Source organism: Mixophyes fleayi, chromosome 3, assembly GCF_038048845.1.
Source record: "Mixophyes fleayi isolate aMixFle1 chromosome 3, aMixFle1.hap1, whole genome shotgun sequence".
Taxonomy (NCBI): Eukaryota; Metazoa; Chordata; class Amphibia; order Anura; family Limnodynastidae; genus Mixophyes; species Mixophyes fleayi.
In genome coordinates, this window is record NC_134404.1 from 128,075,143 (window position 1) to 128,091,107 (window position 15,965).

The window sequence follows — 15,965 nt, forward strand, 5'->3', positions numbered from 1 at the left end:
GGATTCTATATTTAAAAGACTGTCTCATCGGGGCAATTCATTGAGTCAGTAAGTGGATAAAGTACAGTTCATTTGAATGTAACTGGTATATTCCCCACTTTTACGTTCACATCCCTCAATTATGAGGTGATTTGCTTAGTCTTTCCTTGAATCCATAGATAGAAAAAAAAGCCCACTGAGATGAACCAGATTGCTCATGTGTTGCTGGAGACCGGCTGAGCTTGTCTTGCCTCCATCGTCTTTTCTTTATCCCAAATGCGCCCTCTAACAGCAGTAGGAGGGGCTTTTGCTGATGCCACCATTAGGCTCCTTAGCGGCACCTAGAACCGTTTCCTTCTGGGTAACTCTCAATGCTATTGTACCCTCTTGCTGGTACACCTGGATAGTACCCCTGACTTCTTACCTTCAGATCAGGGTTGCTGTGAATTGTTACCCCTGGCCTATCACATAGCCAGACCTGCAGGGTAGCGGCAGAGCGTTGGTACTAGACACAGGATCCCAACCTCAGAACAGCCAAATAACAGATTAGATTGGGTCTCATCTGTAGGTCACAGGAATTACAGCAGGTAAGTAGGCGTCAAATCAGATTCCTTAAGCAGTGATGTTTATTAGCTCAGGAATTCCTGAAAGGACAGTTACACACTAGTTTGAGATACTTGTGATCTCCAGAAAGTACAGATGGTATAATACTAAATTACATGGTCAAACAGTCCGCTTTTTATACAGATTCACACAGATTCCCTGGCAGTAGGTATTCCAGCCTCCTGCCTCTCTAACCAATCCAGGTGCTTCATGCCGCCTGCACATAAGTCAGCCTGGAGGAGTTAACCACCTTTTTACATTGCTGCTAGCGGCACCACTACATCTGAGGTTTTCTATTGAATATTTACCATGAGGATATAATGTTTCTCTAAACTTGCCATGAACGCAATTTAACTTATAAAATTCACATTCATCTGTGATCATTAGCATAGGGAGTCTACCAGCAAGTATAATTACCTCCTCCTGTCTTTCAGGCTCAGTCGTTTTGGTCACTCAGTGATGAAAAGGTCTAATTAACATGAGATTACCTGTCTCCAGGCAGTTGCAAAACCCAAAAATGGCATACTGTCTCAGAAGTCAAAACATTTCCACACATACCAATATAAAAAGATAAGTACATTTGCAATGATATACAGAGGTGCACTGCACTCCTAATTAAAATAAATATATACCATAAGTTATTTCTACATGATCCAATCAGAAATAAGCTATTTGAAGGGGATCCAGCCAGTGATGTATTTATCTAACAGGTAAAATAGATGTACTAGAAAATGGCCTGCACTTTCCAGCATATTGATCATTACTTACAGGTGTGCAACAAGACAATGGACACTGCTCTCCTACACTGTGGACAGATAAGGCAGCAGTGTCTGTTGATCACTTGTGATCTTATGATCTGCAAGCAAAGCTTCTAGACCAGGTGACCAGCTTCAGAAGAATTGGAGAAAATAACTTCCTACTGACACATAGCGGTCCACTTCGAGTACTGGCTGCAACATTAATGAATGAAGTACTATCAGCTGGAGATGCAAACAGCTAATCAGAAACAGCTAGCTGATTGTCATCATCATTAACATCATCACATATCTTAGCACCAGCCCTCCAGTACCCACAAGAGATGTGCTTCCTAAGAGAGTTATCTGGGTATTCCTCCATGTCTAATTATGTTGCGTCACCAAAGTGTATACTACACTTACATGAACACACCCCCAGTTTACACAAGTTATGATTAGCAGCCTCCATACTGCCTATCTAGACAGCAGACAACGCAAGCCTATGATACCCACAACTTTAAATACTGTGAACAATCGCAACGTGGATATATGTATATTATTCATAACACAAAACTTGTAATATAGACAACTCGAAATTAAACCCTTACTGTTGAACTTAAAATGGTGACTTTTGCATATTCACAATAATTATGTTTCTGTGGTTGTATTTTGAATTGCATGTTGCCTCAGATATGTGTAACTTTAATCCTAATGCAAATTTGTGTCCAGCACAAAAATGTCTTTATCATCATCATCAACTCTCAAACTTGTGCCTTACCTATAGGACAAGAAAAGATGTGCATCTTAAAAATGTATCTTAGAGATATGTCTAAGTCAAAATTGAATGCATCTCTAAGAGACATAGTTCACTTGCATCTGCAAGTCTTTACTGTACTGAACTTACACATAACACACCTCTGTAAGCTAAAGGGGCACTTAGTGCCAGATACCTGTAGCTCAAAATATGGACTCACATTGGCCTGGGGGCACCTACCCCAGGCTCCTCTTCCTCTCAGGGGGCACCCGTGACCTAACACCTGCTGTTTGAGACAGTTATTAGCCTTTTGCATTTTTAAATCCATGAGGCTAATCTGACTGTACAAACTCCTCTAAGTACTGTCAGTGTTTGATAGTTCCAAGGAGACATCAGGTCTCACAATCCAGTGCTCAGAAAATAAGTGTTCTCACTTCCTATCTAAGCAGCAATTAGCACACAGCAGAGCGGGAAAATGGCACCAGTGGTCACAACTAAAGGTGAGTGACATGTGATGAGACAGAGCTACATGGAGGGGCTGCAATGAGAGCTATAGGGAGGAGGCTGCAATTAGAGTTATAGAGAGGATACAGAAATGAGAGCTATATTGAATGGACTACAATAAGAAAGACATTGGAGGAGCTACAATGAGAGACATAGAGTGGGTTGAATGAGAGGGACATTGAGGGGGCTGCAATAAAAGAGGCTTGGAGGGAGCAAAGAGAGAGACATGGAGGGAGCTACATTAAGAGAGACATGGAGCCGGCAATGCAAGAGATATAGAGAGGCAATGAGAGAGGTATGAGAGTAACAATATCACAGTTTTCTTGTCAATAATAACTAGAGATGCTCACTGACCCCCGTGTTTTGGTTTTGGTTTTGGATCTGGATTACCGTCGTGTTTTGGTTTTGGTTTTGCCAAACCGTCATTGCGTGTTTTGGTTTTGTTTTTGTTTGGTTTTGTTTTGCCATTTTTGAAGAAAATACTATTTTTTTGGTCTAAAATAACCTAATTTAGTGCTCCACTAGTTTCTTGGATAAGTGAGGTAAATCTAAAGCTAATAAATTATGAAAAAAACAGTTTAATCCCTGGTAGGCCGTCCTTAATGCGAACACTTGCCTGCAAATTATACAGACAAACCTGGTTGTCCACCTCCTCCATCTTTGATTATTGGCAATGTAGCCATCGTCTTTGGGTGTATATTACACCCTCCACTTGTAGTTGAATAGAAAAAGAGCAGCCTGCATAGACTGTGGAATAAGAAAGTAAAAATAAATGGACCACGGTAGTTTGGTGGCTATCTATGCCCCCCCGCCCTCCACTTGTAGTTGAATAGAAAAAAAGCAGCCTGCATAGACTGTGGAATTAGAAAGTAAAAATAAATGGACAAAGGCAGTGTGGTATCTGTCTCCATCAGACCCCCTCTCCACTAGGAGTAAAATAGAAAACTATTCAGCCGTTATAGAGTTTAGAATATAAATAGAAATTGAGAAAGGCAATTTGGTATCTGTCTGCATCATAATCATCAACATCATCATTAGTGCCCTCGTCGCCTACACAAATCTTCCCCTCATCCTCTTCTAATTCCAAAGTGGCATCCTCAATTTGTGTATCACCGGCTACACTGGGGCTGTTCAGGCACACATCAGCAGAAATGCTGAAAGGGCCCTTCTTTATGGGTACAATAACAGAATGCTCACGATTAGACATACCACTGGTGGATGGACTCTCCCCAGGGATTGGTGTCATTTCTGATTCAGAGCAAACATTATCCTCTAATGCCTTACTATTTTCTTGCAGCTCTGCTTTCACGCGTAACAGTAGTTATGCACCACTTTTAGACTCCAAATTACTTGGTTTTGCTTTGTCACGAGTGTCCGTACAAGAAGAAGGCTCAGTAACATTTTTTGATCTGCAACTAATAGAGAAAGGCGAAGGCCTCATTCTTTCTTTTCTCACTGCGTGTGTAGAATGGCATGTTGGCAATTTTTTTTTATTGGCAGTTAACTTTTTCTCAGTTACACTTCTTTTTCCCTTCAACACAGTAAAAAAAATGTGGGTATGTGTTTTTTTGACTGATTTCAAAAGACTATGTAGTTTGACATCGCCTTTCCCAGATGACGTACTGGGTACTGGGAACACTACCATCAGGACTGGTGACAAAATCTGGTTGCTCATGCTGCTCATATGTGGACTGCTTTGAATCCATTATGAGCCCAAAGCACTTGTAGTGCTACAAATTTTTTTAGATACTGCTGAAAAATAGTACTTTTGACAGCCAGAAATATTAATGCAAAAGAATGGGGGACAGCCCCAAAGCACTTGTGGTGCCAAATATTGAAAAATAAGACTCCCCTATCCCCCTCTCTTCTCTATCAATTGTTATCAGAATTGTTATCATAATTGTAATCAGAATTGTTTTCTCTGTCCCTGCTCTAATCAGCCTGTGACTACACCCTGCTCTCTCCCTCTGTCAAATGGCGATGGATTGCTGTGGAGGCGGGTATTTATAATTTTCAAATTTCGCGAGAACCGAGCCCCGAGATCCGACGATGGCACAATGACGTTCGGCCTCAATTTGGCTGGAGAGTACCGAGCCTGCTCGGCTCGGTACTCGGATAGGCAAAGTTCGGGCGGGTTCAGTTCTCGGGGAACCGAGCCCGCCCATCTCTAATAATAACACTATGACCTTAATTTTAGACAACAGGGGCCACCCTGTTTTAAGTGTACTGGGCCCCCTAAAGCCTTAATCCAGCTCTGACGCATGTGGAATTGCACCTAACTCTAAGTGAGGCCCAGTATGTACCTCAGTGCTTATCGATACTTTTAGCTTTGTATTGAAGCTTGATTTTTTTTGTTAATTTTGTTATACATGTATATATTAAACCAGCAAATATGGCTGGTGTTCAAAAATGTAATTTTAATTATGAAACTCAAATACTTTTAATGTCTGCTTTTAACAGAAGAGCTGCTATGATGCATAATGTGCAAGTGACTTTAGCACAGAGAATCATCATCCTGCAGGTCATTGGCCTAACATATTACCTGCTATCCTGCTTAGAGGTAGACTCTTCAATGATCATGACTGAATGATAAACAGGACCAACCAGAACAGAAATGTCAAGGTCTCTTGACAGAGGAAAGTTCATCTAAAATCACAAAGGATGCAAGAAGGAAAAAAAAGGTGAATCATCACATCTAATCTCTGGTCAAAATGTATGTTCATACAATATTCAGCACACAGTATATATAGCTGTTTTTAGTTTTAGTAAATTCTTTGTATTTTGATTGAACAACCTGAATATGTAGTATTTTTTTCCATACCAGCAATGGTTGATGGGTTTAATTTCTGAAACAAAACTTGCAGGTAAGTGAGTTATTTACAGAATTAGACAATTCGTTGTTGGAACATGAATATATTCAGTGTGTCACAAAGAGTATTTGATGGAGAAATCATGATCTATAGATACATAACTGAGCCACAACTTGATATTCCTTAGGATGTGAATATTATATTAATCAGGCAGTACGTTGGCACAGTGACACTGTAACATTGATGCCTCACAATGCTGGGTGTATGGGTTCAATTTCGAACATCTGTGAGCAGTTTGTATGTTCTCCCCATAGTTTGCGTCAGCTTCCTCCAGGTACTCCTGTTTCCTCCAACACTGCAAAGTCATACTGGTGTTTGTGTGTCCATGTGGTAGGGAATATAGCTTGCAAGCCCTCACTGTGATAGGGAGTGATGTGAAAGCTTAAATACTCCCTATAAAGCTCTGTGTAATATGTTAAAACTATATAGATAATTGTTAAATAAATAAAAGATGTCATAGATGTTAACTTAAATTTTCGGGATAGGATTCATAATGCAGAGTAAGAGAATAGGATTCCAGGGTTGATGTCCAAATTTTAGACCTGGGTCCCTTACTACTTATATCCCTATAGCCTAGTAATTACAAGCAGTTTTGCATCGATCTGTGGTGTGTTCAGTGGTCCACACGGTTGTCATCCCTTGAAAAATATTCCTTACTGACAATTTTATAAAAATGTACTAAATATACCTGTCCCTCCCCTACAGAGGAGGGGACGGATGTGGCTTACCAATCCAGAAGCATCTGACATGCCCCCGGGTGATGAGGCCATGCCCACCATGGTTCAGCCCCGCCCCTAGTCTGACTGCAAAAATCTGATACATTTTTTACAAATAAAAAAAACACAGAATCCCTCAGCACTCAGCTGCTACCAGTAAAAAAGAAAAAATTAAATTGCATACATTTGAAGTGTGTTAAGCCACCTGCCACTTTGAATGTACTTCCATCATAATAGGATGGTCTTAATGCTAAACAATGTGAGCATAGTGGGCTACATATATTAATGTATTTTTAAATTGAGAGCAAAACTTACCAGGAGGTACCCCAACAACCTCCAACTGGAAGGGCCAATACCCCCAGCAGCTGCTGACCTCCAGGGCACACAGCATCTTTCTCTCTGCAAAGAATAAACTTTTTTTTAGCCTGCTCTGAGGTTGTGTAAACCAAGCCTTGAACTATACTTTTATCAGGACGCATTTCACAATTGCATATTGGCAGCAATACAGATTTCTAGGCACACTGTGATCACTGTTATAACAGGCTTCAAATTCACAAAAGTTACCAATGTAATTAATACAGTTATAATGGCCCCTCTCTCTCATGATTAGTGAGGCTAAACAGAGTGGTATTTTAGGGGAAAAACACAAACACTGAAATTAATAGAGGGGATGGTCTTAAAATGAAGTAGGTTGGACTTTGAAGTGAAGTTTTTATGGTTTCCATCATGTGCAATTCTGGAGGATCTACAGCTCCACAAATGTAGATTCATACTCCTTTTAATGGGTTATTTCCAAAGACCAGTGGGTGTGCACCTTGAACTGTACTATACTTTTAGCAAATAGAGGATAGACTAAAAATAGAACATAATTTCTAAAGGTATAGTGGGAATACTTCTCTCATTTTGAGAGACTGAGTGATATATATATATATATATGGTAAAAACACCCTCTTTACATTTACCTTATACAACTGCTTTCCTTTTTACACATATGCGCACAGGATAATTTATCCTCTACTGTAAAATCTAAGCATATTAGTTAAGTCACTGAAGAGCACTGTAACCAGATAACGGTGTGAGGCTGCAGGCCAAGTGCTTTTGTTCTGGTCACATAAATCTGAGGTGACTTTTAGTATAAAAAAAGGTGGTAATAGGTACAGTATAGGATTTTAATACAGATTCCAATTAAGTTTTTAGAATGACCACAGAAGTGATGTAATCAAAATTTCAAAATTATAGGTTTAACTCAGTGATGGACAACCTGATATACTTCAAGGGCTTCATGTGCAGCCTTCCAAACTTCAAAAGAACAGCACATTTCCTTTAATTTCAGGAATGAAACAACAGCCTCAAAACAACCTAATTACCTCCACATCACTCATTATAAAAATGCCTTATACATTCGAGCTACTTGGGCTCACTTCTCTCGGAAAGACATAAGACCAGAGAACAATACCATTTAGGGTGAAACTGTTTTTTCCCTTATTGCTACAAGCCATGATATCTGTAACTGGATGGATTGATACCATATACACACCATTATCAACTATATCCTATGATCCCGGATTTTAATGTATATATGAAGGTAGATAGTACATTTTCATTAGCATAATGGCATATTTGTCTCACCATTGGACCCTAAGTGCTAAAGGGAACAATAATAGACTCTCAAGGAAATAGCATCGGTTTTTATATACCCTTTTACATTGGCGCCAGAACACAGCGGGTCTGATTTATTAAGGATAGTAAAGCAAAAAAATGAGTAACTTTGCACCTTGGCAAAAGCATTTAGCATTTGAGGGGGAGCTAAATTTAAAATGTGAGGAAAGGGCAAGGGCATGTCCTAGATCAACCTTAAAATTCAGTGTAAAAATAAAGCTATCAAATATTTATGTGCTACATGAAAAACAGCACGTATTTAACTTTTATTCAAAATAATAAACTAATATGCACCCCTTGCATTGCAACATGGTTTTGTGCAGTAGAAAACGTACTAATTTTTTTTGCTTTCCTTAATGAATCAAGCCCAGCGTGTTTAAATTATGATCCTCAAAGGCCTTAAGAGTTCCCATAATAAATTGCTGCAACCATAAAATATTGATTTTAATAACCAATTGGTAAAGGCAATTGATGTTTAATATCTAAAGATTCACTTGGTTTGGCGATATGATATCTTACCTGTTTAATTATAGTATATTATGGGTTGTATGTAAGGATTTGTATCGTTATATGATCTTAAAGTTCAATCATGATAACTGATGGAAAGAATGGTTGAATAGCTTGTTTATACTTATAATATATTATGATTAGGTTATTGGTAAAACGCCATAGCTTCGACTAGACTGCCTATGGTTGTCATGGTACAAGATTAGGATGGTTGTATAAAGATGCCACTTAAGAACACTTGATATGTCATAGGTAACTATTTTGTTAGATATTGACTAAAATAGCAACAAAAGATTGAAAATTAAGTAATCCATAATTATGAGACTAAATATCTCCTCAAGAGGCAGTGACAATCAACCTATGGTGGGTATGGAATGGAATCTTATTTTTGTAAGTGGTAAGAAATTTATAACTGGGAAATATGTAGATGGAGTAGGACCTAAGTTAGGGAAGGAAGTCTCCCCTGTAGGAGAGCCCACTTTGACAGTATCCCCATGGCATGAGGGGGAGAGTGGTTACTGCAATTAGGCAGTTAGAGGTACCCTCGAGGAAAGGAGTTCCCACAGTGTGAAGTAGATGGAGTTTGAACAATTCATTAGAAGGTCCTGACTTGAGAATTATAGGGTAATATAATATTTTAAGCTAAATTAATAGTCCCTTAACTTGTGCTTATCTTCAGTAGAAAGGGCAGAGCTGGCTATCCACTAGGCATCAGCACCCTGCAGAAACACATCTTTGAGAGCTGTCTAGTGGGTACAGCATTAGCAATTTTGAGTAGACAAAGTGCACTGGTCTCCCCGAAGACTCAATTTTAGCAATTTTGTCTGGGTTGAATCAGGTCTGCGTGAAGAATTCATGAATCCTTTGTAGGATTAAAGACTTCATTTACATGCAACAGACAGTGAAGATATTAACACAGGTCATTGTTACAGTCTAGAAATATCATAACTTTACAGGAAAAATATTGATGTTCTTAATTAGTTTAAGATACTCACAATTGGGGGGTATGTTACATGTAAGTTCTGTTAAACAAGTTATGTATTGATAAACTGGGTGTAATTAGGAGGACTTGATCGCAAGTTAGTGATGAGACCTTGATAAAGAGCCCGGTGAGGCTTGAAACGCGTTGGGTGATTTTAAGGGCGTAACTACCATCGGCTGAGAATCGCTACACTGCACAGTGGAGAGAATAACCGGATCCGGTAACTTCATCCTCTTATCGTTTTGTGCATGTTATCTCAGACTTATGGTACGCTGATAGAAGGACACCACTTCTATTTAATGTTTTAATGTTTTATATTTGCCATCAATAAATGGAATTACACTATGTCATTCTGTTTTTGGCTTTATATATTCATCGCTAGAGTCAAGTTCCATAGAAGGACTCCCTTTTCAACATCAGAGATTTATTGAATGCAGTGTGAAAGAATTCCTCTTGTAAGCAGATACCCTGCGGGGATTCCCTCACATGGTTCTACTTAGATTGGCCCAATACCCGCTGCACACTTTACAAGGGATCACCCCTGGGACACTATAGTCACTTATACTTTAAAGACAGTACTGTGCTATGTATCTAATTATTCGTTACAGTTTTCCATGATTATCTGACGAATTTGTGTGTGATCATCCGGTTAGCGCTGTGAGATATACTATTGCATCTATAACTGTAGCAAGCCCATGTAAAGATGGATATTTATATTATTTAAGATGTTGAAAAATGTATGTCTAAATCAGAGTTTTTTTAGTAAAGCAGGCTGCAGGTTTATAGGGCTGCCATCAGAAATCGTGGGGCCCTGTACAATGAAGCAGGCAGGGCCCCCCATGACACCCCCCCCCCCCCGATGAACCAGGGCCGTCTTTCTGACTGGGCACGATGGGCAGGTGCCCCGGGGGCCCAGGGGGAAAGGGGACCCAAGGCAATGAAAAAAAATTTTGTGCTCACACGATCCGGCTCCTCCCTGGTCTCCTCTTCTGTGAAGGGGGTCGGACTTAGGCGAGATATATATATATATATATATATATCTATATCTATATATATATATATATATATATATATGTTATGTAAAAAAAAAAGTGTTTATATGTGTATGTATATATATATATATATATATATATATATATATATATATATATATATAAAATCACTTTTACACACACACACATATATATATATATACATATATATATATATATATATATATATATATATATATATATATACACACACATATACACAGTCGAGAAAATTGAACTAAGTCACTAAGGAATAGGGGTGTTTTAAACGTTGGGACAGAGTTGAATAACAACATTAATTTCGCATTGAAACACCATATATCAAAACTTCTGTAGCCCTTTTTGTAGTTCAATTATCTCTACGCTCCCGTATGTCAGCGACTTCTAATTCAATTCTTCACCTCCACTGGGACTTATTCTAAAATTTTCGAATTAATGAACTGTTTCCACCCCAATAAAACAAAACACCAGTCACAAGGGACACAGACGCCCCACCCCAAAGCCAGATCACACTTAAATATTGAACCAATTAACCTCTTACTAACTGGCTGGTTCTGCAGCAAGAATTACAGCAAGACCTTAGTCCTACAGACCGTAGGCATGCAAACTTTTATTGGGGCGAGTTGGTTTTGGACTTAAAAACATGCATTTTAGTGCAAAAGGATGGATGGATAAAGGTGGGTGGGTGTATGTAATAGTCGCAAACAAGGTGTCACAAAATTCTGCAATGTGCATTGTGCTACCACAAGGGCAGTGATGCACATGCAAATACAATACATTTGAGAACATGCACTTGGGAAAATATGAAGGTGCACAAGTAGATAACTGTACATCACTGCATTACACTTGTTCAGAACGGGTAGACTGAGACATAATGACAAGAGCAGTTTAAGGAGCTGGCCCATGATAAGAGAATAAAGAAAGACATTTTCCATTCGTTAAAAAAAAAAAAAGAAAATACATTTTCAGCACTGGAGTAGTTTGAATAATAATATTAGGGGAGAGGGAGGGAGAGAGACTGCAGACCTTAACTTCCGCAGTGGAACGCACGTGCGTTCCACCAACAGGAAGTTCGGCATTTGGAGCGCAAGTTTGCGTTCCAAAAGCCGAACTTCCTGTTAGTGAAATGCACGTGCGTTCCACTGCGGAAGTTAAGGGCTGAAGGTACAGTTACGGCTCTGCCTGCTGTCCTCCAGTCCCGTCTTCGCTGATGTCAGCCTGGCCAGGCTGAAGATAGCGGACCCCCTTGGAAGTGTGTGCCGCCGGGCCCCCTGGTGAGCCCGGGCCCGGTACAAGGCTACCCCATGATGGCGGCCCTGCAGGTTTATATGTATGGAATACTCGGTTGCAAAAAACATGATTTCAGACAGCAATATTCATAACATTATATATTTTAAGAAATAATGTAATACATGTACTATTCAGAACATGGAATAGGTAATTGCCATTGGAACATCATTAATAAGTAAAATAGGAATCTGGGTTTTGTCATTGTTATGTCAACAGATGATAATTGATTTAGCCCTTAACAATTGCAATGTCTGAGGATTTGTGCATTTGTTTTAAAACTGTATATAATTATATATGGGACAAGTTAACCCGTGCATGATACTCATGCATTCTAGTCAAATCAAGCTACTTAAGGTCTTAAAAAGGTTCTTGTCATGCATTTGGACCTAGCCCAGGCCTCCTCCGGGGAAAAGCGTTAGTTCCCGACGCAAGCGGCTTTTTTAATGTGTGTTCATGAGGTAAAATTACCTCACGAAAATGAGTTTGACCCCTCAACTCGTAAATTTAGCCTTTACTACCCCTCCCACGGGGGGAAGGGGGGATGATGGAAGTTAACTGACTTGACTATTCTAATTTTTTTGTCAAATAATGTCAGTATACCAAATTTCAGGTCAATTGGATGAGCCCTTTCTGAGAAAATAGTTTTTTCCACATACACACACACTAACGCACACCTCTACACGTGTGTTCATGAGGTAAAATTACCTCACGAAAATGAGTTTGAGCCCTACCAAATTTCAGCCCTTTTTGAATTTTTTTCCCCACACACACTAAGAATTTAGTAGGTCAGTGTATAACTCTGCCCAGCAGGTGGCGCTGCAACTTGGTTTTTTTTCCCCACACACACAGACAGACAGACGCCACTAAGTATGTCACTCACCGGACTGTGAGTGCTTCTTCCCGTGTGTTTAGGAACCGTGGCCGTCCACCATCCTGAGGGTCTGCGCATGTGCAGCCCTTTCAAACCTTCAGTACATGTTCCTTTTAGTTAATTGGCTGATCAGGCAACACTCCCTATTTAAAGCACCTGCTGTCTATACCTCGTTGCCTGATCTTGGAGTCTCATTCCCCATGAGCCTCTGAAGGTGTTCCTGTGTTTCCTCGTGTATTCAGCTCCTGCTGATTCCTGTTGTTCCTGTGGTTTCCAGACCACTTCAACTCTCCTGTGGTTTCCAGACCACTTCAACTCTCCTGTGTTTCATCCTGACTGCACCAGCTGATTCCTATCCGCTGCCTCTGTGCACTACAGTTACCAGCTCACTTCAACTCTCCCGTGTTTCATCGTGACTGCACCAGCTGATTCCTATCCGCTGCCTCCGTGCACTACAGTTACCAGCTCACTTCAACTCTCCCGTGTTTCATCGTGACTGCTCCAGCTGATTCCTATCCGCTGCCTCCGTGCACTACAGTTACCAGCTCACTTCAACTCTCCCGTGTTTCATCGTGACTGCACCAGCTGATTCCTATCCGCTGCCTCCGTGCTCAACAGTTTCCAGCTCACCTCAACTCTCCCGTGTTTCATCGTGACTGCACCTGCTGATTCCTATCCGCTACCTCCGTGTATCTGCAGTGTCCTGCTCATCGCTACCCTCCAGTACTCCTCGTGTCTGCAGCCAGCTGATCCGCTCTCCGTGCTTCTACAGTGTTCCTGCCTGTGTCAACTCGCCTGTCTGCATTGGATCAACGCTCCGCTGCTGTCTTCTCTGTCATACCACTTCTACCCTCCAGTGATCGCCAGGTGTCCAGTTCTATATACTACTGCTTCCTGAGTATTGTTTCCATCGTTGCTGGTCTACCTACCTGTGCGCTGCACCTACTTGGTTACCGCTTCCATTTTCCTGGGACTTCGTATCCTGCCGGCCTCCAGCCGCTCAGGTATCCCTGCACCTCTTTCTGACAGCCTGCTCTTCTGAACCACGGTATGCATACTTATCATTGACTGTGCTGGTGTATTGCATACCTTGCTGGACTGAGTTGTTCTCCTCTGGAGTTGCCTATCCACTGAGACTGTTGCCATCATTTGACTGTGTTACCTTTTAGTCTGGATAGTTCCTGTGACTTTGTATATTTGTGCAGTGCTGCTCAGTTATTACTTCTTTGTGCATATCATTGTGGGATCAAGTTCAGTGTGCCCGTGTATACTCTGCATTACATTTATCTCCCCATGCTCCTCCTCACATATATATTTCAGTGGTACAACTTGCTAGAGGTAGACCACTGATTCCTGTTTCCTGTGTCACCTGTTTCCAGTATCCTTCCACATAGCAGTGGTACAACTTGCTAACGCAGACCACTGACTTCCTGGATACCTCCACCTGGATTCCGTTCCCTCACCTAGACAGCGGTACAACTTGCTAAATGCAGACCGCTGACTCTCATCACCTCCTCGTTCTTCTGGACATTCCTCCTCCCTATAGCAGTGGTACAACTTGCTATCCGCAGACCACTGACTACCCTCACGTTTCCTTTGTCCATTCAGTTCCTCATGTACTATTACCTATATATTACCAGTGCTGCTAGTCATAGACTTTCCACGAGCATTCTCTACCATCTGCTGTCTCCTGTTCCGTGATCACCCCGCTACCAGAGTACCATATTACCACCTATACTGCTCTGGTAAGTCCATCATCTGGTGATCCCTGGGTAAAGACTCCTAGTGCCCGTGACAGTAAGATCAGGCCATGACAGACCCAGATTCGGAACCTACAGCTAAAGAGATGCTGCAGCATCTGGTTACCCGTGTGGAGCAACAGGATGCTCGCCAACAGCTGTTACTACAATGTTACCAGGCGTTAGCCTCCTAAGGAACATCGGGACAGAATATCACAGCTAATGTTGAAGCTCCTGTGCTTTCCTCCGTTTCCCCAGTGCCATCCCAGGTGTCTACGGCTTCCACGCTTCACCTGCCTACTCCGTCAAAGTATGATGGAGACCCCAAAACTTGTAGGGGTTTTCTCAACCAATGCTCAGTTCATTTTGAGCTCCAACCTCAAAATTTCTCTACTCATCGTTCCAGAGTGGCCTATCTTTTTTCTTTGTTTTCTGGACAAGCTCTGGCATGGGCTTCCCCTCTGTGGGAGAGGAACGATCCAGTATTACAGGATAGTGCCAAATTTATTTCTATGTTCCGAAGTGTATTCGATGAACCAGGTCGTGTAATCTCCGCTGCTTCCAGCATTCTCCGTTTACGTCAGGGTACTCGTACAGTAGGCCAGTACGTCATTCAATTTAGGATATTAGCCTCTGAACTTCAATGGAACACTGAAGCGCTAATTGCCGCCTTCTGGCAGGGGCTCTCCGATAAAATTAAAGATGCACTGACTACCCAAGAGCTACCTACGTCATTAGAAGATTTGATTTCCCTTTGCCATCGTGTAGACATGAGGTTTCGTGAAAGGGAATCTGAAAAAACAACTTCAGTTAAAGCACCTCTTCGCTCAACCTCTCAACTTCGTCCAGCTTCATCTCCTGTGATCCCCATGGAGATAGGACGTTCCAAATTAACTTCTGAGGAGAGGAACCGAAGAGTAAAGAATAGACTTTGTATCTATTGTGCTGATTCCACACATATGCTCAATTCATGCCCTAAGAAATCGGGAAATGCCAGGCCCTAACTAGTTCTGGAGAGGTGAAGTTAGGGTCCCTGGAGTCCTCTCCATGTTCTACGAAATTAAAAGTCTGCGCTTTTGATGTTACGATTTCCTTTGCTACCAAATCCTTTGAGTCCCAAGCACTTATTGATTCTGGAGCAGCGGGAAATTTTATTTCTAAATCCCTAGTGAATCAATGGTCCCTACCAGTGATTACTCTGAAGACACCGATTACTGTGACTGCTATCGACGGATCACGTCTTATCAATGGTCTCATCACCCAGAGTACGTCTCCAGTAACGCTTCAGATTAGTGTTCTACACCAAGAAGAAATTTCGTTTTTAATTCTTCCTGTTACTACAAGTCCGATTGTTTTAGGCCTTCTATGGCTTCAATGTCATTCTCCCCAGATTGACTGGCGCACTCCTCAAGTTACGTCTTGGGGAGCTGAATGTCATCATCGTTGTCTCTCCCAAGTCATTCCTCTTAAAATACAGCAATCTTCCATTTCACCTTCCTCACCGGGACTTCCTCCTCAGTATGCTTCATTTGCCGATGTATTTGATAAAACTCAGTCTGAACGTCTTTCTCCTCATCGTTCATGGGATTGTCCGATCGATCTTCTACCTGGCAAGACTCCTCCTAGGGGTTGTGTGTATCCACTTTCGTTACCTGAAACTCAAGCTACATCTGAATACATCCAAGATAATCTCCAGCGAGGATTTATTCGACCTTCCACTTCTCCC

The 15,965-nt window shown here is 41.2% G+C and overlaps 1 protein-coding gene across 3 annotated transcripts in view; it reads right to left on the reverse strand.

Annotated features, from left to right (window-relative positions):
- Positions 1-6,573, reverse strand: part of SLC51A (solute carrier family 51 member A) — a 39,625-nt gene extending 33,052 nt beyond the window's left edge. Inside the window, exon 1 of one of the 3 annotated variants that reach the window (XM_075202335.1) lies at positions 6,476-6,573. Coding sequence is in view for 2 of the 3 variants with exons in the window: in XM_075202332.1 (XP_075058433.1) it covers positions 5,117-5,154 (38 nt within the window). In the remaining variant the exon portion in view is untranslated. Of the gene's footprint in view, positions 1-5,116; positions 5,209-6,475 lie in introns of those variants that run through there. The other 2 variants (XM_075202332.1, XM_075202336.1) reach the window with 2 other exon arrangements.
- Positions 6,574-15,965: the final 9,392 nt, after the last annotated feature.